Source organism: Dufourea novaeangliae, unplaced genomic scaffold (genome assembly GCF_001272555.1).
Source record: "Dufourea novaeangliae isolate 0120121106 unplaced genomic scaffold, ASM127255v1 scaffold35, whole genome shotgun sequence".
Taxonomy (NCBI): Eukaryota; Metazoa; Arthropoda; class Insecta; order Hymenoptera; family Halictidae; genus Dufourea; species Dufourea novaeangliae.
This window is the reverse complement of record NW_015373912.1, coordinates 7,574-29,966: the sequence shown is the minus strand read 5'-3', so window position 1 is coordinate 29,966 and position 22,393 is coordinate 7,574. Positions and strand designations below refer to the sequence as shown.

The window sequence follows — 22,393 nt, the reverse complement described above, 5'->3', positions numbered from 1 at the left end:
CCGCGTCCAGGGGGCTAGCCCCGGTCGTGTCAGCCGCCGCCCCGTCGTCGCGCACGCGCAACAACGCCTCCGTGGCCGCGAGCCGAGCGCGGAGCTCCGTGAGCTCGCGCTCGAGTTCGACCTCCCGCTCGGAGCCCGTCGTCCGCTTTGCCTGCTCGGCGGCCGCATACTTAATACGTAGTGCCGCCTCCCGCAGGCAGCAGTCGTACGTCCCTTTCTGGTTGCGGCTCGACTCCGCAACCTTCTGGACGACGGCGATCTTTTCGCAAATCACCGCCCCCTGGTCCGCCGTGGGAGCCTGCCGCATCTCTGCGGCAAGCTCGGCCTCTGAAGGCAGCGGCTTACACGACCTGGGCACCGGTCGTGGGAGCACCGTCGCGTCCACCACCGCAGCCTCCAGCCGAAGCTGACGCTCGTGGAGCGTGAGCTCCAGGAGCCGTCTCTTGGCCTCCGCCAATCCCCCATATTCCCCCGCTGTCGAGGGACGCTCCCGCTTGCGGCCGGTCGCCGCGTCAGGCCCGACAGCGTCGGAGCGGATCGACGCCGTGGAAACAGTCGACGACGAATCAAGGTCGGCGTTGCTGAGCGTCACGCATCGTCGCTCGCCGTGCTGGGCCAACGGCTCAGGCCGCTCGGGTGGCGCCGCAGCCGAACAATCGGCAGCAGCTCCCGCGGCACACCCGTCGACCCAGACGGCCCCGGAGCCGCGTCAGGGACGCCGCTCCACACACCAGGCGCGGGGGCATACAATGTGCCCGCCCCTGACGCCTCTTCACCTGTAGCAGTGCTGAACACTGTGGCCTGGCGGTCTACCACAGTGCTCTCCCGGTCGTTGGATAACGACGCGGGGGGGCCCGGTCGGCCACCACCCTCCGCGCCGGTACTGGGGGATCCGACGCCCCCTGCACCGTAAACGTTCGTTCCGTTCGTTGTCATATCCGTAGTACCCAGTCCTTGCGGGCGGACCAGCCCATCTCCCGACTTGCCCAGTTCGTCGCCGTTTTCCGTCCAGATGCCAGGTCACCGCATTCGCCCTTCGCGTCCAGCAAATTGGTATTCGCAGGAGCGATATCCAACTACTGGGGCGGAGGCCCAGGGACCCCACGTGGAGGTGCGGTGAGTAGAGTTTGAGCCGGTTGGGCCCCCAACTTCGCCGAAATTCCCCTCACCAGACGAGAAAGCTCGCCCGGGTGTTGGTGGAACATCAGCTCCATCGGAGTTTTCGCCCAGGCAACGTGCCCGGACGAGACCCTTCCAGCCCTCGTGTCCCCTCGAGAAACAGACCATAGTATAATAATAAGTAATATTAATGATTTGCGTACAGTACAGTTCGCATGCATAAAAAAGTGATCACATTCCTGTGCCTGAGGGGTAACCTTTAGTTATAATTACAAGGTGTTCAATATTTATTGTACACTTATATCACCTCAGATGTGACTATGTTTTTTGAAATGTTTTCCTTTCATACTTTTCGCCTTTGAATATTTTACCTTTTTAATTTGCTCGATGCCTTTATGTACAATAGGGAAGGTTCTAAAATTTGGCCGACAGCCGGTCCCGACCACGCGGTACCACCGTGGTACAGAACAACAGGGCCATAAACTTGTACCTTTGGAAAATGCTCACGATCTCGGCGCGGTCAAGTCGAACCTTCACCGCGCACATTTATTATTTTCATGTGCACGAGTCCTCGTGAACAATTACCTTATTAACCTTTTCAGGTAATGAAGAATTATTAAAACAAATTCTCACTGCAGAAAAATATGTATAAATAAAGTAATTATTTCAAAGGTGCGAAAACCTTGTAACTTCGGAACTGTTGGGTAAGAACTGAGCGAGAAACAATCACTACCTTCAAGTCTCTATATGTAGAAATGGTGAACTTTGCATTAATTCCCCTATGTGATAAACTTTATACTTTTCTAACAATATGAACTTAATATCATTTTTTTACTATTATGTACCTATACTAAAGACTAGACGACTTAGAACGAAATAATTTTTACCACCGGAAAGAATGAAATATTTGATACAGGAAACATAAAATATCATTCTTTTAACAAGTGGACTTAATACACTTTGGCTCTGGGTTCCAGGTACATAGTGTATCTAGTATGGGCCACAAGTAACCCAGCCATCGGCTTTCATGGTCCGTCCTGCGAGACTTAAGGGGTATAGCCACGATTACAGGCAAACAACGATAGGATAACTTTGGAGGTGATTTTACAGAAATTTATGGACTTCATTAGAAATGTAACATAGAGTCATTTCTTATGATATGTATAAAAAGGAACATCAAAATTTTGTGTGGAATTTTGTAATAAAAAATTCGCTGCACGGTAGCCGCACGGATGGTATTTACGTATTTTCCATTGAAGTTATTCTGCGGTGAAATATTTCACGTCCACGCCAATGGACCTAGGACAAAAAAACAAGAAGCTTTATCATCTACATACAAGAGAAACACCCAAGATTTCGAAAAAATATTGACTTTTGATAAAATGGCGAACATTTAAAAACAATTCTTTTTTTGTTGACAAGTTTCTTATAATTATTTATTAAATCCGTTAATTACAACAAGAGTTCAATATTTTGTAGAAATCATGGGTCCTTCTGTAGTATTTTATGTGTAGATGACAAAAATGTGTGTTTTTTTGTTCTAGAACTAACGGTGTGAACGTGAAAAATTACACCGCGAAAATTCTAAACAATTTTTTTTGTTGTTTATACATATCATAGGGACTCTATGTTACGTTTCTACTAAAGTCCATACATTTCCTTATTGTAAAGTCACCTCCCAGATAGCACACGTATGTCTTGTGACTGTCTTGAAAATGTCTCTATTCAGACGTTCATGTCGTCTTGAAAACGTCTGGTAATATCCTGTGAACAGCCTATTTAAAGCCTGTGAGCGTGTCTTGTGAAAAAAACGAGTTGTCTTGAAGATATCTTAAAACGGTCTAACTAGCCATCTTATAGACAGGTTCGAGCTGTCTGAGGAGGCGTCTTTGTAGGTAATGCAGATGTGTTACAGACATCTTGTAGACATTTTAAGGCTGTCTTATAGATTTTTAACAGACGTGTTAGTTAGATATGCCTTATAGACATATTAAAGATATGTTACACAGGGTTTAAAGACGGCTTCAAGAAGTCTCATAGACGTGTGTCACAGACGTTTTACAGGTGAGGTAAGGAATAGTGGTTCAGAATAGATAAATGTTAGTATAGTAAAACAAAATTTAATAAACATTCATTTTATTTCAAACATTGATAAAATTACATTGTAAACGTAATATGTGTGTACAAATACTGTAGGGCATATATGTATAATATTTTGCCATGTCATAATCGTAAAACGATTTCTTACACACTAGATAATTCGTTTCTTTACTTCTACACACTTATTTGTGCACTTCCGTTTATGGTTCTTCGCACTATATACTTACTGTTCTTTTCATCACTCGTTTTACACACAAACCGATCCCGTTTTTGAGGTTAGAATGGTAGAATGATTATTATATATATTGTATAAGAATAATATACAGGGTGTTCGACAACTAGTGGGAAAAAATTTAAGGGGTGATTCTTTGAGGCAAAATAAGACGAAAATCAAGAATAACGAAATTGCGACAAATGCTTCGTTTTTTAGTTATAAGCGTTTAAAAATTGACCGAAATCATGGCAATCCGCGCGCACGGAGTGTCAGCAGATCACGGCTCAACAGGGGCGTACAGTCACTTTAAAGACTCAACGACGTGCAGGAACAGTCGGTAGAACAGCTGTTTACTTACCTCGTAGAAGATGTCGATGACTTGTGCCCGCGGTATTTTAGTCGAATCCATTTGTATCGCATTAACTCTGATTACTCGATAAAATTCGCAAGAAATGTAAATATCTTCTTACGAATATTATCGAGTAGAGAGGGTTAATGCCCCCTCTAGTTGTCACGTATCACAATTGTCCTGTCCACGAGTATCCATGAAATTAATCCGCACACGCACGTACACCACAGAAGTCCGCGAAAAGTGTCCACACACACTGAGCCATTGTCCCGTCCGCGAAAAATGTCCATACACACTGCGCGATTGTCCCGACCGCGAAAAATGTTCACACACTGCGCGATTAAGTAGACCCGCGAGCTGTTCCTCCGTTGGGTTTAACACTCTATAGGTTACACAAAACTAACACTCAAAATAATTAATTTAAAACTATTTAACACTAACTTTTATACTAATTTTTAACATGCTATAATTAATAAAACCTACAATATTTAATAAAACCGGCAATAATGAACAAAACCTACGATATTTAATAAAACCTGCAATAATGAATAAAATCTACAATATTTAAAAAAACTTGCAATAATTAATAAAATCTACAATACTTAATAAAACTTACAACAATTAATTTGCACTATTTATAACGACGACATACGCGACACTACTAAATAATCACTACGTAATCGTTAAATAAACTAAAACTTAGTTTTCACTAAAAGTTTAGACTAGTTTAAACTAAAACTTAGAATCACCCCTTAAATTTTTTCCCACTAGTTGTCGAATACCCTGTATATAATATAGTATATTGTATATACTATACATTATATTATATAACATTAATGTAATAATATATATATTATACACTATATTATTGAACACGCGGTCATTGTTAGCGTTCACTCGGTGATTGCAGTTAGCTTCAGAAGTCGACTATTGAAAATTGAAGGGAAAGAAGATCTAGCCACCGACTTCTCATAAAAAATTTAAATAAAGTTTTCTAAATAACATAGTATCATTTTCCAGTGATAAATGTAAACAACTAAATTACATTAGTCGTTTCTATTCAAAGACTATTTAGAACAAATATTGAAGCAACGATGTACATCTCACATGTCCTGAGGATATCTCGAGGACATGAATTTCAGACATCGCAAAGACGTCATCAAAAGATCTTACATGTTCCGAGGACATCCTGAGGATATGAATTTCAGACATTGCTACGACGTGTTTCCTGGTACATCATGCAGATGTCTCCAGGACGTGAATTTCATACGTCATTAGGATGACCTATTTCAGATAGCTTTAAAAGATCTTTATTAGGCCTATGAAATTCAGACCTAAAACAGCTATAAAACAGATATCTTGAAGATGTGTGCTATCTTGGCTTCGACGTTAACCTATCATTTTTTGTCTATCATCGTGGCGTTACCACTTTATACATACATACGTTCGCGTATAATAACGCCGTTCGGCCAACGGTCGAGATCATACGGGTGGATTATTTTATGTGTGCAGGAATTATGTACATGGATTGCAAGGGATTCGTTATGCCGTTACTTGCTTAGATGAATTTTTAGGATGTCGTTATAAGCAGTAACCAATGACAGTCGTATTGCGCTGAATATTTCTTCCTTGTGTAGCAATATTTATAAAATTGTAACAGTCAGAGTTGATAGTGAGCAGTGGGGACCTGGTCTACCCCTGCCTCAGTAACTATCACATACGGCCTTCTTCAATCTAATAGTATTCACTTCGATGCCGTGGTATTGTATTTGTTAAGAGAACGAAACAGGTTGCTACGTGCAACGCCATTATTCTTCTTCCATCGATCATCTTTTGTTTAATCGAAGAAACGTCACTTCTCCTATCAATCAACGCGTTTTTGTTTGGTTCTATTATGGGGTTATACCTACCTAACATTTAGAAAAAATCGATTTTTGGATTGGAATATTTTCTTACAGTACATTATTTTAGAAATATTGTGGGAAAGTTTGAAGTTCATCCGGCCAAAATTGGCGAAGTTACGCCCGTTTAAAGTATACGGCCTTGAAAGTTTCGGAGCAGATATAAAGTGGTAGAATCCCTTACTAGGGGTGCGTGAGTCATGAATACTGTGCCCCAATGCAATTTATGGTTGTGTTAGTAAATACAAAGAGCTATATGGAGCCGCAATACTTAAAATAATTATATATAAAAAATTTGCATTGCTTCGGTTGTAAACCTGACTTGAAACTTTAAGCGTGTTTTTCTCAAAACTACGTTTTCAAAATCGGTGACCAAAATATCTCGAGAACCGCTACACCGAACTTCATCAGCTTGGGTGGACTCATTCTATACATAAAAATCTAGTGCCTGATCGTGGCTTTTTGTATTTCATTGCGTAGTTTTTATTTTATAGAATATTATAGATAAAAAATGAACGATTTTCTTCGCGGAAATCGATACTTCGATTTTGAACAGCCGCCATTTTGTCGTAAATTAATTTTTCAGGATAATGAACGATCGGACATTAGATAATTTAATATATTAATTAAATTACTCGGATTTTTTATTTTAGATAAACGAACTCAAAGTTACAGTGGTCACTACAAAACGCCTAAAATAAAAACGCCGCCGGGAGATCGCTGATATTTCCTCTATTTATTCATATTTTGCATTGAAGAAATTATTATAAGCATTTTAAAATGTACACTTTCGAATACAATGACGTATGTTTAAAATAATCTTCAAGTTTTTTAAAAATAAATTCGGAAAGTACTTGTCTTCTTTCGAGCTCGCAGGTAGGCGTAACCCCTTAATGCATGGAATGGAATGAACTAACTATCAAGTAGAGAGAGATGATAAATTCGAATACCTATCAACTCTGGCCTTCCGACTTTACCTCTTTATTTCTAAATCGGAAGAAATAGTGGGACACAATAACAGTCTTCCTATAACTTTATGTTTCTAGTTACCAAGTTTTCAGTCATTCAACTACAGCTTAAGGGGACTAGACAGTCGAAAAATCGATATTTTTTTAAAAATTTTTCGAAACTACTATCCTTTCTGAATAAATCTAACAAATAAAAATCAGCTTGTGAAATTAAATTGCTTCATTTGTCAAAACCAATATGAGGGCAAAAGCTAAGAAAAACGTTGATAACTTTACCATTCTGGACCGCCATTTTGAAAGCACATATATATTTCATACCAATTTTTTTTTAAACCTGATGATAGTAGTAAACATTGGGTAACAGGATGCATCCGGTCTTGCTTTCTGTTTCTTATAAATAAATGAGAAAGAAATTTTTTTCACGAAAAACAGTTGCCTAGTCCCCTTATCTCAAAATGCTTGTCACTGTTGTAAGAATCGTGGAATTTGTCAGATAATGCTGATAAAGGACACAAGACTCTTATTGCTGTACGAAGCCGTTTATTGGCACGGTATTCCAATAGTTGGACGCTGTAATGTCGTTAAGCAACAAAACCGTTGTTGTTGGACTCGGTTCCGACAATTCTTGATTTTCGATTGGTCGATTCCAGACCGATATGTACCGACCGTGCATTCCATTACAGTAGACATTCGTTTCCCGCATTAGTCGGGGCTGTAGCGGGCCAGAATTCCAGGAATCGTGCAGGAAGCAGACTCCAGTTACCCGAGCGCTTTCCCCAACACTCGGCCATTCAGTCGTGCGACGCAACTACATCTAGGGTGGGCTGGATATGCGCACTTTACGGTTACATTAATTATCTCCGTTATTTTTAGAGATATCAGAAAAGTTTATTCACAGATGTTGTTCAGTATGAAGAGGGCTATTACTTAACAGTAACAAGTTTTTCGTAGGTGGAGTATCTTCTAAGTTTTCCAATTTAATTATGTTATTTTTATTAATGATATTGAAATATTATGGAATAAAATACTTGTATTACATGAATCAATTCTTCCAAACATTCTGCGTAATAAAGTATTAAGGTATTATGTGAAAAAGGTAATAATTCGTGACATATTTTAGTGGCAAATGTCTAGCCTGTAACCGTTCTTTAGTTATTATCAATTGAACCCCGGGAGGTAACGGGCCCCTTAACTATTCCCAGGATTATCTAGAGTGGTTCGTGCCTCCAGGCACTGGATAGCGACGAGATCTGGTTGGTGTTAGAAAAAAAATTGGAGACGATTTAGAGGTTAACAAACGTTGCTTATATTCTGTTGGAGCAATGTTACAATAATACTTTTCCCCCCTCCAATCAAGGATTGTTTAACCCGAAAAGAGCACCGATGCTGCGCGTGGATACGATATTAGTAACGCGTGGCCTACTTCTTTACTCTCAATGCACGTATTTCACACCAACTCTCTCTTTGAGACACATCCTTGTCGTCAGTTGCGAAAGTTCTATATTGAAACGACGATTGAAGATTTGTCGCAGCACTCACGCATATGGCCGAAGTTCGGAGAAAATGCGTGAGTGGAGACGTGCATAAAGCCGCAGTCAAACTGCAACACCCAAGAGCTCACCCGTCGGCACGATACGTGGATTTCGAGTGATCTCCGGTGTCGGGAGAGAGACGTTGACCATGCAAGAATCTGATCGTTTATCGCGACTCGATTACGACACGGCAACCACCATTCGCTCCGACCGGTTAAACCGGGGGGGAAACGAATACTAGCCCGCGCGTAAATTGACGATTGAGGATTTGTCGCAGCACTCACGCATATGGCCGAGGTTTCGGAGAAAATGCGTGAGTGGAGACGTGCATAAAGCCGCAGTCAAACTGCAACACCCAAGAGCCCACTCGTCGGCACGATACGTGGATTTCGAGTGGTCTCCGGTGCCGGTAGAGAGACGTTGACCATGCAAGAATCCGATCGTTTATCGCGATTCGATTCCGACGCGTCTGGTTTATCTAGCTTCGTAAGTGCGAATTGAGCACCACGCGAATATGACCGAATTCCTTAATACCAGAGTATATATTGTGACTGTACCGAACTAACGACAACAAGGACACGTGAATCAACAATTATCACACAATCCTCGTTAACACACGGTTGTACAGAGCCGAAAAACAGACAGGGCAGCACATTATTAATACTCTTCGATTAAAATGTGCTCCTACGCTACTTCACGGCTGTGTACAATACAACGTTCCAATTTGACTGCTGCGTGGTTCACGACTGATACACAAGCGATTAATTTAAATACAATTTCCGATCGGGCTGTGCCAAGGCGCGGTTTGAGCACTTGACTCCTCGGTTTGAGGCGCGTATGTAACGAGGGTAAGAACGGCGGTTTGACGATTCTACCAGGTTGGTTTAACCTCTCTATTAGATACAGTGTTTCGCCGTACGGATCTTCCTTAGGATCGCGTGTGTATCAGTTCGCTTCCCAGCGCAGAGTGCCGATCGACCGGCTCGTATCGACCTCCTTCGATCAGCACCCGGTGGGGATCGATGCGCACGCAATCTCAATAGATAGTGGGGCATTCCCACTCCGATTCTATTACGTAGATCGCGAGCTCCGTCGATTCCCGTTATGCGATATATCGCTACTGTGCACTAACACCGAGCTGTCCCTGTGTGTGTGTTTCTCCGGAGCTCGTTTATGTATTCGGAACGGTTACAAGCCTGGTTAGCATCTGTTACTCAATACGTGTGATCCGCGAGACAAGAGACAATCAAATTGCCACCAATATTCATTGCACCAATAAAAACATTAGAACAGTATTATATACACTGCGCTTTCCGTGGTGAGATATGCGAATTAAACGCGACTCCGTATGTGTTTCGGCCTGGGCGTGCTGGGCGACAGAGTAGGGTACGCGCGCGTGTGTGAGAAATACGTGTGAACAAGGGGCGTGGCTTTCGTGCAGATAACAGCGGCGCGGGAAACGAATGTCTACTGTAATGCGTAACAACGCGGCCCACTAGGAGCCCCGCAAACAGGTGTTTCAGTTTGCGTCTTCGTGGTGCGTGCTTTGTATACAGGGTGCGGCACTAACTATTGCCACCTAGAATAACTCCGAAAGTATGATAGTAGTAGAAAAGTTTTCGAAACAAAAGTTGCATGGGACAACGGGGGCTGTTATATGAAGTTAGTTTTTTGTTGCTAGGTGGAGTCGCTTCAGAGATTTGAAGGTCAACTTTGTTTTTGTCGATAGAATGCAATGTTTTGGTACTTATTTTCTGATAGCGGCTATCGAGACGAATCCAATGATGTAAAATATTAAGGTCTTTGAAGGTTAACGAAGGTCATTTAAGGCAAAAAGGTGAAATGAACTTACATTTACAGAAGGTATTCAAAGTGATTACCATTGGTATCAATGCAAAGCTGCAATCTCCTTATCACGGATTGAGTACTACTTCTTATCACTTCGGCACTTATCGAATCACATGCTCGAACAATTCTCTCTCGCATGTCGTGCGAATACAGTAAATATTTTCTAAATACGGCGTACTTATCAAACCTGAAAATGTAAACACTGTTCGGACGATATCGCAAGACAACAATAACAATGGTGTACGAAGAACGTAACAAGTAATAAAAGCGGTAAGACTAGTATCATCGAATCAAGCGAATGTAAATGATGTATTCTTTCGAAGAACAAACCGATATGCTTCTCATTTACGGAGAATGCCAGCAAAATTCAGTGAGAGTTAGAGACTTATACGCTGGAAGATATCCTCAACGTTCTCACCCTACACGCCGTACATTTAAATATTTGTACGATAAATTGAGAACAACTGGATCCTTAACCCATCGGAAAAATAGCCGGCAAAAGCACCTTCTGTAAATGTAAGTTCATTTCACCTTTTTGCCTTAAATGACCTTCGTTGACCTTCAAAGACCTTAATATTTCACATCATTGGATTCGTCTCGATAGCCGCTATCAGAAAATAAGTACCAAAACATAGCATTCTATCTACAAAAACAAAGTTGACCTTCAAATCTCTGAAGCGACTCCACCTAGCAACAAAAAACTAACTTCATATAACAGCCCCCGTTGTCCCATGCAACTTTTGTTTCGAAAACTTTTCTACTGCTATCATACTTTCGGAGTTATTCTAGGTGGCAATAGTTAGTGCCTCACCCTGTATACAGGGTATCCCTGAAATCATAAAAATCATAAGCTCATTCTATTAAATGACTTTATTCGTCGTATTCTAGGTCAATATACAAAAATGGTAATTATTTGATATCAAGTGGAGTTTATTCATTACATTTTAATATGACCAATTATGTCTTTGTTTATTCCGTAACTGTATGTAGTAAGTGTTGTATAGATTACTTATATACACTTATATTCACTGTACATACATATTTATTTCTTGCTTTCTTCTTGTTATTGATCATGTTACACTATTCTATCAACTAATGTATGTATACTTGATAGAGTGGCATATTTGTGCACCATTAAATTAGTGTTTTTATTAAGGATTTTACTCTATTAGAAATAAAGTAAAATCGATAAAAAACTTTGTACCGTTTTCTTAATTTTATTCTACTCTGAACATTCGGGTATGATGTAGAGGCATAGAATAAGGCTTGTTACATACTGTGAAATAACATATATTTATTGTATATATACTATATTGAAGATATGATGCAAAAAGTCCATATAACCAAGAATATATTATAATATAGAGTGGATAAAAGAAAGTATTTGTACACTCATATATTTTATAACAAGTACACGTAACAATACAAGGAGAATACACTGACAAGCAACACATTACTTGATTGCTCACTACAACTAAAAATAACGTAATGCAATAAAAATTTTAACGACACACTGTAGAAACACACACAATTTCTTCAAAAAAACAGGATACACTTAAATGCTCCATTCACCCATTGTAAATAATCATATTTCGCGCACTTAATAATTATATAAACTACAACAAACCAAAGCTATATTAAAAAAGACAGTCCACGTTTCCTCCAAAAAAAACGACACTTATTTTCACCAAGAACAAAGCAAGGCAGTCAGGGTGTCAGAGTTCTATAGACATCATCCCGTAACACGCTTCAAATTTTATGTCACTTAATCTCTTCTTCACTTCACACTGTGTATACTTGAAGCTTAGGACGCAAACACTGGCACAAACCCGATTTCTGGGCCAGCCAGGCTTAGTCGGCGTCCTCCGCAAATTCAATTATCGCAAGATCTTGCTGAACGTAGCCGAGTCTGTGCGAGTGGGATGAACGGTAGTTCACCGGCGGGGTTAGATGATAGACAGAGACCTCAGTAGAGAGGATCCGCGATAAGTCAGACACGCGTTTTACGACGTGGATTAAACCCCCGCTGCCCCCAACCGGCTTGTTGCTCGTTGAAAAATGTCGCTGTCGCTTTTTGGTCCGGAGACGGAAACTAACGTTTTAATACCGGTCATTAATATATTCCCACTGAAACGATGCATACCACCTGCGTTTTCCTGTTACACGGAAATATTCGGGTTATCCGTTGGCACTTGAAATTACGACTGGAATATTCGACTAAACTGCTGAATAAACTTTTTACTATGAACTTGTTGGATCCTCCAGTGCACTTTCGTTTGAAATAACTTCTGTTTGGGGCAATTGTTGATTATTTATATAGTAGTGTTTTTTTGGGTAAATATGAGAATCAACACTGGTGTCTTTAAGTATGAGATGTTTTAAAAAAGAGACTTTAAGTGCAAATGTTAGAAAGAAGTATTGTATAATATTGAAATATTGTTAATTCTCGGATGTACATATATTGAGATGCGTTCAGGAAAATAATTGTAAATTTACTACTACCGTCCTGGATAATGTAATATTATTTCTCAGGGATCAGTAAAGTCTATATTTTTAAGTAAAAGAAAGTAGGTATTTATCAGAGTGTTAATATGTTTTGTAAGTGATGTTAATTTCTGATATTCTATTTGTTCATGTGTATGGAACAATATTTTTTTTATTATTTCTAAGCTTATTATTACAAGTAAGTATTGGTAATACGTTAATTAGATTACCCACTGGATTATTATACAATAAAGACGCAATAATATGCAATAAACTGTAATAATATCTTTAAAACAATAAGTGTAATTGTATAGAAATTTAAGATATTCTATGATACCATTAATTTAAAATGCAAAGTGCTATATTGATTAGTTAAATCATATTTTTCGCTCACTATAGAGAATAGGTTCTTTCCTTTCTATTTTATGTAAGTACAATTATTTTAACCGAAGAGTTCACGCAGTTTCTAATTAGAACGTAACAATTAGTGACTTTTTCATATCAATTATTATGCTGTTGCAGTACAGAGCAAAATGCAATAGTATATTAATCCTGTAACTAACGATAAATACTTTTATGATGTTCTCTTTTCATAAACGATTGTTTATTGATGGTCGAACAAAGGACACGTATCGCTATCGGACCATCGATAAATTATTATGCAGAACGGCGCTATTGTATGACACGGGTATTCCAACATTTATTCAAATCTGATAAAATACTGAGCCCATAAACTAAAACCATACCAACTACGTGATCCTGTAGATAGGTACGTATTACCTCGGCAGGAATTTAATCTCTTATAACAATAGGCAAATTCATCGAATAGGTAATTCGCGTATCGTTCCACGTGTGTGACTTCAGAAATAAATTAAATACGCAGAAATTATGGCAAAAATTCGTATTAATATTTATTCTATTTGACTTCGTTCTAGAGCTGCCGCCATTATTGTATCTCAATACGAATTGGATCGGTAAAAAAAGGAGGAAACGATAAAATAATAAAGTATCAATAGTACAAATAATATAATACAATACTATGTAAATAACGAAGTTACAAATGTGAATGAAACCAGAGACAAAAAAATATGCTGGCTGAATTTCGTATATGCAATCAACAATAATTACAAACACTGGCATTCACTACCATTGATATGAATTTAATTATGTTTCACTTGCAACCAAAATTTACTCTGTTCCAAATAATTATAGAAAGAAACGTGTTACGAGCCCGGGCCGTAGCAACGCGAGAGGCCGGCGAGTTTAGGTTTTCCAAGGAATATGATATCAGTTTATTAGTAAGGTGCGCGGACGAATCTGACGTGAAGCCAGAGAGCCGCTAGGATGTTTGAAAACGAGGACGAACCTGATGCGAAATCAGGGAGCCGCAGGAAGGTGAAATTCGTGAACGAACCTGATGCGAAATAGGGGAGTCACTAGGATGTGATTTTGTAGACGAACTCAGCGCGTAACTGAGGAGCTGCGAGGAGGGTGGAAAATCGGTACAGGCGAACCTGATGCGACATCAGGGAGCTGTTAGGATGCGGACGAACTTGATGCGAAATCAGGGAGCCGCAAGATTGGTCAAGTTTCGTGGACGAATCCGATGCGAAATCGGAGAGTCACTGGGTTGGAAATACTCTCGGATGAATATAATGCACGGACGAACCTCATGCGAAATCAGGGAGCCGTTAGGAAATGTTAGTTAGTGCCTCGTAACCTTTGAATTTATAATTAATATAACTCGAGCGGTGAAGTTGTATTAGTGTGGGAACGGTCGACCTGATATTATTCTAAACTAGAGGAAACTAGTATATCGATAATACTACGGATTTCTGGATCGTGTTATGGATTCAAAATGAACTACACAGATTTATAAAATAACAGTATAATTAATCAGTCTTTGGTTACAAATGTGTTGTGTAGTGTTGTCGTATAGTAGTAAGTAATAATGAAATAATAACTGTTACCGAAATAAATAGGTGCTCGGTATTAACGCACTGGCGAGTGGATTTTACGGAATAATGCCAAAGTAATAATCCTAGCTGGAATACAAATAAAGTGGTCACGGTTTACTACAAGGTTAACTGGATTCGAAAGGGAACTTTAGCCCGATCTCACTAACGTAATGACCAACTCACAAGAACGTGACGCGACGTGACTCTAAACGCGGTACAGTTCTGATCCCCCGAGGGTTGAAATCAACGGGTTTATATAGGCCTAGAAATTGGTGGGGATGCCATGAAATTTCCAGATAAGGAAATTTTTGACGGTTGAAGTTGCATCACGCTTCCTAGTTTTTTGGTTACCACGCCGTGGGAACGGGTATTATCCCTTGCTTACTCAAGAGGTAACGAAACTGTAAGGGCGTTTTTCTTTGCTGGATGCGAGCTCAGACTATTAGAGCGAGAGGTATGATAGAAAATTCTTCATACGTAACAAACGTAACAAATATACATTGGATAAATTCGCATCCTTTCTCTACAAGACTAACCACTAGTTTTGTTTTCATGAAAGAAATTATGATCCTCCAATTATTTTCAGGAGTTTGGGGCTTTCACGGCCTGGCATTATACAGTTCTCATTGTTGAGGCTTTCGGGTGTAAGCCGTGTCCTTGTGGAATTGTTTTCCCAACGTTTCGCAAGCATTGCAGCTAGCTTCATCAGGGGGTCGAAGATACACTGATACTGGTGTGTGTCTTGTGGTGCTCCTCTCATATATTGGAGCTTGGTCACGTTCCGGTTCATTGCTTACCAATCAAAATCGCAATTTAATTGGTCAGCTGAACAATTAAAAAACCGGGAGGAGGGAGCTCCAGATTGGGTTTAGGTGGTGTCCTGTATCCCTATTGATGTTATTAGGGTGTTTTTGTGTTTCCAACGTTTCCCGGTATTTCCTGGGAAAGTATCCTTTGGTCTTTGCTATTACTTTAGTTTCGTTGAAAAGTATTTTGTGTCCTGTTGTCTTCTGGTGTTCTGCAACAGCTGATTGAATGTAGCCCAATCTGGTGCATCGCTCGTGTTCCTTTCGCCAATGTATACTTTACCGCATGAGCAAAGTATTTTGTAATCCGCCGATGAAAGAAAGCTGCGGTTGCGGGTCTTTGGAGGAGGTGAGCATCTGCTTGGTTTTGGTATGGGTCGTAAAAATGGTTTTAATGTTGTGTTTCCTAAGTATTTTGATTATGCGGTCGGTAGTGCCTTGTATATATGGCAGGAATGTGGTGTTCTGTTTGTCGTTATTGTTGAAGGTGAACTGTCTATCATTTGGATGCATGATTCTGTCTATTGTGCGATTTATTTTACTTATGGAGAAACCGTTCTGTTGCAAGGTGTTTCTAATATGGTTAAGTTCCTGAGGTAGGTGTTCTTTTTCACTAATGCTGATGACTCGATATATTAAGGAACTGATCACTGAGTTCCTTCGGGCTGGGTGATGATGAGAGGAGGCGTGTATGTATCTATTGGTACGAATGGGTTTTCGATATACTTGATGTCCTAGGGATCCATCCGGTTTCCGTGTTACTAATACGTCGAGGAAAAGTATAGTATGTTCTTCGGTTTTGGTTTCCATAGTGAATTGTATCTTAGGGTGTAGAGAGTTGATGTAGTTGAAAATGTCATCAAAAGTATTTTTGCCATGACTCCATACTACGAATGTATCATCTACATATCTGAACCATTGTGATGGTTTTAATGGAGCTTCTTTGAGGATTCGATCATCTAGATGTTCTATGTAGATATGAGCTACGATAGGGGAGATGGCTGATCCCATGGCTGCTCCTGATACTTGTTCGTGGTAGGTGTCCTGGAAGAGGAAGTATGTGGAAGTGAGGCAGTGATGGACAAGAGGTATAAGGTTGTCAGGTATTTTGTCCTTGAGGATGTTTATATTGTCGTTGAAGGGAACGTTTGTAAATAAGGATTTAACGTCAAAGCTGACCAGGATGTCTCCTGGTTGGGTTCGGATGTTCCATATTTGTTGGATAAAATAGGTTGAGTTTAGAATGGGCTGTTAGTATTACCGGTAAGGGGTGTGAGGATAGATGTGAGGTATTTTGCCAGGTTGTAAGTAGGAAATCCGATGGTGCTGACTATGGGTCTTAGTGGAATGTCAAGTTTGTATATTTTGGGGAGTCCGTACAGTCTATGGTCTGTTTTTCGAAAGATGATGCCTGGGAGGTTGGCCTACCTCAGCGCGTGGCCTGGCGGGGATCCAACGCGAGCTACGTATTTCGTGCGACGTTGTGACGGTCTCAATCCCACTGTGTGTCTCTTTCCATCTTCCGGCACTTCGGCACGCGAGCCTCTCGCTCAGACGCTCGGTAAACCAACTTTCTTCTTTACCCTGCGATTTCCACGTGTAGCGTTTAATAACCTGCGTGTTAATTTAATCTCCTTTTAATATGTTGCTCAATATTTGGGTACAATACATTTTTTTAAAAAAAATAAACTTTTTCTTATTCATGTATTTTAACTTTTGACGTGTGAAAACGTTCAGCGTCTCGTCAACATTCTCCGCCATTTCCAGACAATGGATGATTGACGGCCACGTGCCGAACGCAGTCCCCACTCCTTGAGATTGTAGGTAGGTCCTTCTCGAGAGGTTTGTAATACGTATGATAGAGACAGAGACCGTAGGCGGAGGACTCATGTCGACGGTCGGACGTCGTTGGCCAAGACGCGAAGAATGAAAGAGACAGACGACCGTAGGCGAGGACTCACGTCGACGGTCGCACGTCATTGGCCAAGATGCGAGGAGTGAGAGAGACACAAGTACCGTAGGTGTCTCGCGATCACGGCAACACCTCGAAAACTCGGGCCTACCTCCCAGGCATCATCTTTCGAAAAACAGACCATAGGTACCCCTGGTTCTTTGGGCAGGATTGTCTTCTGTATGTGGGCGGGTAGTTTGGCCCGTTTTATCGTAGTCGTTGTCTTTCTTGCTATTGTGTTTGTGGAATCCTTGGATATTTTTCTGTACGTCTCGTCGTTGAGTAACTTTATGCCTTACTTATATGTACATTCATCCTTGCTGATCACTACTGTCGTGTTGCCCTTGTCTGTAGGTAAAATTAGGATGTCTTTATGTTGTTTTATTTCCGACAGTGCCATCCTTTCAGCTTTGGTTAAGTTGGACTTGTGAGTTTCTGCTGTGATTTTAAGGCGTTGGTGGTGAGCCTTCTGACCTCGTTAGCCATTTCTGGCTGATGATTTCTTCTGTTAGAATAGTTCTTGGAGCAATGACAAAGTTATGTCCTTTGGATAGGACGGAGAGCGTATCAGAGGATAAGGGAAGGTTAATGAGGTTTTTAACTGTGTCCTTCAGTGACTTTAGTTTTAGGCTTCAACAGCTTGTTGAATTTCTCTTTTTGTTTTTGAGTGCGGAGACACACCAATATCAGTGTGTCTTCGACCCCGTGATGAAGTTAGCTGCAATGCTTGCGAAACGTTGGGAAAACAATTCCAGAAGGACACGGCTTACACGCGAAAGCCTCAACAGCGAGAACTGTTATTTTCAAGGGTGTATTTTAATTTAATTGTAACCGAGTTTTCAAGTTATTCTCTTAAATTTATTCTCTATCTTTTTCCATGAACATGGAAAATTAACTGCAATTAAAAATTGTAATGTTAACAATGTACATTATATCCTACTGATCGCGAGGATAAAAAGTCTGAAAGGAACCATGAGTCGCAGCTCAACCGTTTTCTTGAAAAATGATGAAGTTTCATTTATCCTCAAACTGCTTTTATTTGTAATATATTGAATCTCGCCGTCATATACAACTCAGATATCATGCTATTGGCGTAGCAGCAGGGATGTTTCATCTTTTATTCGAAGGCTTCGAAGGCTGAGCATTTAAAAAAGTGAAACAATGTTATGCAATGACTCGTCAAGAAATGTGTTGTAGCTTGCTACATTTTCATAAAAGATGAAACATCCCTGCTGCTATGCCAATAGCATGGCATCTGAGTTGTATATGACTGCGAGATTCAATATATTACAAATAAAAGCAATTTGAGGCTGTATAAAACTTCAACATCATTTTTCAAGAGAACGGTTGAGCACCATGGAGGCACAAACGGGGCTGGTCAGAGCGTCGTCCACATACATTGTCGCACTTTAAACGCCGAGTGTTGATCCCAAGTCGTTGACGCTCGGTGTTCGACGGCACGAATGACCGCGCTGCTTAAAGTTATTCGGAGTTTTATTCGAAACCTTGGAATAAAAAATATAGTTAAAGATGAAAACTCTCTGTTGCTGCACCAATACTATGACATCTGAGTTGTATCTGACTGCGAGATTCAATATATTACAAATAAAAGCAGTTTCAAAATGAATGAAACTTCAACATCATTTTTCAAGAAAACGGTTGAGTTTCGATCCATAATTCCTTTCAGACTTTTTATCCTCGCGACAAGTAGAATGTAATGATCCGGATACAGGATTACCTGTATCTCCACCAAATCGAAGGTGTAGAATCCGGTTATGGTAGCTGCGACATGTAATTTTTATTACTTCAATAGAATAATAAACACATTATCACTTATAGTATACCTTTGCTATCATTAGTACTAGAAAAATTAATTAAAACATACATATACATATTCACCTATTTCAAAAATGTGTAGCTCACTAACTTGGCAAAAATGAGTTGAATACGAATCACTTTAACAATCACATTGCTATAGAAACTGTGCGTACTGCGTAAATTTGAGAGTGATTCATTAATATTTCCAATACTATACACGGTAGAGATTGAATAGAACTTAGCTAAAGCATCTGTTCATTGTATTCCGTTTCTACTTACTACCATGACGATTACACGTATTTGAGATTAATGTTCAGATTCGAGTTTCTCAAAAACGGAGCCTCAAACGAAGAAAATTCATCTTTTCTTTCCACGTATTTTTTCGTAGATTCGCCACCCGTCCGGCTGTACCATGATTTTGCGGACACCCTATATAGTGATCGATAGTAATCACTATTTGTCGGCCTCACTTACAATTGGACTGACCTTATTAGAACAAAATCACATTATAAACTTATCTTGTTATACAGAAACTAGTTGAAGTAAGACTAATACCGACACAAAATGATCATAAACATCTAAATATCAGGACAAACACAATAAATATCTTGGTCAAAATAAGTTGGATACGTATCATGTTCTCAATCATATTCCTATAAAAATTGTGCTTACCGCATAAATTTGACAGTGATTCAATGAATATTAAATTAAATTAAATATTTCCAGTACTATACAGAGTGCCTCCAAAATCAGGACAAACATAATAAATATTTATATACAACCTTTTTCGATCTCACACTCAGATATTTCGAAACGCACCCTACAATTTATCAGCTCTCTATTATTCTCCACCCTCGACGAAAACGTTCCAGGAGGAAGCTAGATTCGGCCAAACAGAAATTACAAAAAGTCGCACACATAAGTGATCGTCTACGAAACGCTGAACTGTAACGTTTAACAGGCGAAAACGGCGGTCCTCGTATCATCGGTTGGAGAGTATCCAGTTTGAGGTAAAAGTGCGAACGCTACAAAGGGAAGACATCGTTTCGTGCGAAACTCGATGCGACCTAAATTTTCACGGATAACATGTTGTTTTTTTTTCGTGCCTTCCGGTCGATGTTGGGGCTGACGAAATAAAAACAATGAACATGAGGTGGAGGTGGATGAGACAGAAAAATTCCTAGATTTTTATCAGACCGTATTATTGATTCCGCGAGAACGAGCTTCACAGAGTTTGGAGACGGACAACGTAAGCCCGCATCGGCCCGTTCTCTCCCTTTGACAACGATTCGAGTTTGAGAGCCACACGAGAAAATCAACGACGAAGCGGATCAAAAGACTGGAACGAAAGAACCGGACTGTATTTGATCGTCGTTTGAATTAAAGATGACCGCCGGGCTGGTACGACGCGGTTCGTTAAAACGCACCACACGTTCCGACTCATCGTAATCTTTCGCCTGGAGCGGGTTAATGTGGCTAATCAATACTTCCGCAAACACGGCAGTTTGTCATTTAATGCTTACGTGGGAACTTTGGTAACCCGAAAATTCCGATTTTATTTTGAAACTTTACTATATCGAGCAAGTCTCTTTTAGTCCTTTACGGTGAAAACATCCCTTAAAGTTTAATTGCGCTTTCCTATTTGCCTGTATATTTTGAAAATCGTAGGACATATAAAAAAATTGTTCTAATAAAACTGTAATAGTTTCTTTTGCTTTATTAAGTGCAGTACACCGAATCGAATTCTGTGCAGTAAAATTATTGAAAAATTGGTTTCTTAGTTATTTGTTTATTTAAATAAAAATATTTTAACAATTTAATTTTACAATTTCATAGAGCATAAATAGCCATTCCTTTTCATTCGAATGATTTTTATTATATTTGCTATAGTTTTCAGGATATACAAGATAATAAGAAACGAAGAGAGACGTTTTCAACCTGCGGAACCCAAAATTCGTTAAAAGAAAATTGCCTGATAGTTCTATAGAGGTCACCTACAATCCAGTAAAGTTTATAAGAAAATGGAATTTCCCAGTTACCCAAATCCCCTTGTTAGTTAAGGCGGTTCGGTATTAACGTGTAACACACAGTACGAACGGGTAGAAGTCTATTTTGTGAACTCATGACAGTTTATAAATCGATGCGCAATGAAATACAATTTCTACTGTTGCGTCCACGTTGACGATACGATTTTGAATGACTCCATTTGCGTCACATCTGCAAAACCACTGCTATTCTGGCCTGAATAGGTCTAATTTATGACACCCTCAAATTTATCTTGCTCTCCCTTTCTAAGTTGTACGTTGACGACCGCTAAGGGACCATTAGAAAGCGCTTGAAAAAACGTTCGGAGTCCCATATTTTCTTACGAACACTTTCGTGGTTAATATGCTTATAAATGACGAAGTTGTTCAGTTGCAGGTTTTAATACTTCTTGTTAGTGGACAACGTTTAATATTCAACAGAGCCTCTTAGTGTATAAAATTTGATGTGAACTTCGTTTTATTATTCCTTTTTAGCATGCCATAATAGTAAATACCAAGGACATTTTCTATTTTTACGGTAATGGAATTGCTTATAATCCGCAAATTAAGTAAATAAATTGAATTTATTCTACACAAACGAAAATTGTTTACGGAAATCTTGTTCGTGTTCTTTATTTATCGTTCCCTACGATTCTGTACTGTTTCACTGATCTGTCTGACTATTAGTCCTTACATCTACATATAAATATTAATATTTTGCATCGTACCTACTATCAGTACTATCATCTAATTATTACTTGCACTTCTTTTTTACAAAAGACAACGTAGTTAAGAATAACCTGTAGGCATTCTTCAGAATTCCTCCTAACACAATTTGACTAAATTCATTTATCTCAAAAGTCTAGACACCATTTCCACATAATTAAAGGAAAATCGATTATCGCACGAAATAATCGCTTCCATCGATTATTGAATCGATTCTCCATTAATTGTGGGAAATTCTTTAATCTCCCTCACCTTTGAAATTACTAGCGTTTGTATTATAGAAGCTTACTAAGACCTTCGCGATGACTGGATGCTATGACGATCAGCTAGTTTCGTGAGTAACTTTCTCCAGTGGCCGGCCATTTCTGTCAAGAATTAACATTATTTAATTTTTTACTAGATATATAAGCAACAAAAGTCAACAACTTTGAATATTTGAAAAGTACCAGGTAACATTTACATCACTGCAATCATCAGCCACTAACAGTTGACACTCACATGACGCCATTGTATTGTCATCGGTCATCATAGTATTAACCCTGCTGTTCTCCCTTCTATTCTTCCCGTTTGTATTCCTTCGAATAAAGTTATTTCA

At 39.6% G+C, this 22,393-nt stretch overlaps 1 protein-coding gene across 1 annotated transcript; it reads right to left on the bottom strand.

Moving 5' to 3' along the window:
- Positions 1 to 15,558: 15,558 nt before the first annotated feature.
- On the bottom strand, positions 15,559 to 17,630 carry LOC107194204. The gene is made up of 3 exons (XM_015583793.1): positions 17,540 to 17,630; positions 16,541 to 16,669; positions 15,559 to 16,469 (listed from the first exon to the last, which is right to left on the bottom strand). Exons 1-3 carry the CDS (start codon positions 17,628 to 17,630, stop codon positions 15,559 to 15,561), a joined length of 1,131 nt encoding a protein of 376 aa, XP_015439279.1.
- Between the last annotated feature and the right edge of the window lie 4,763 nt (positions 17,631 to 22,393).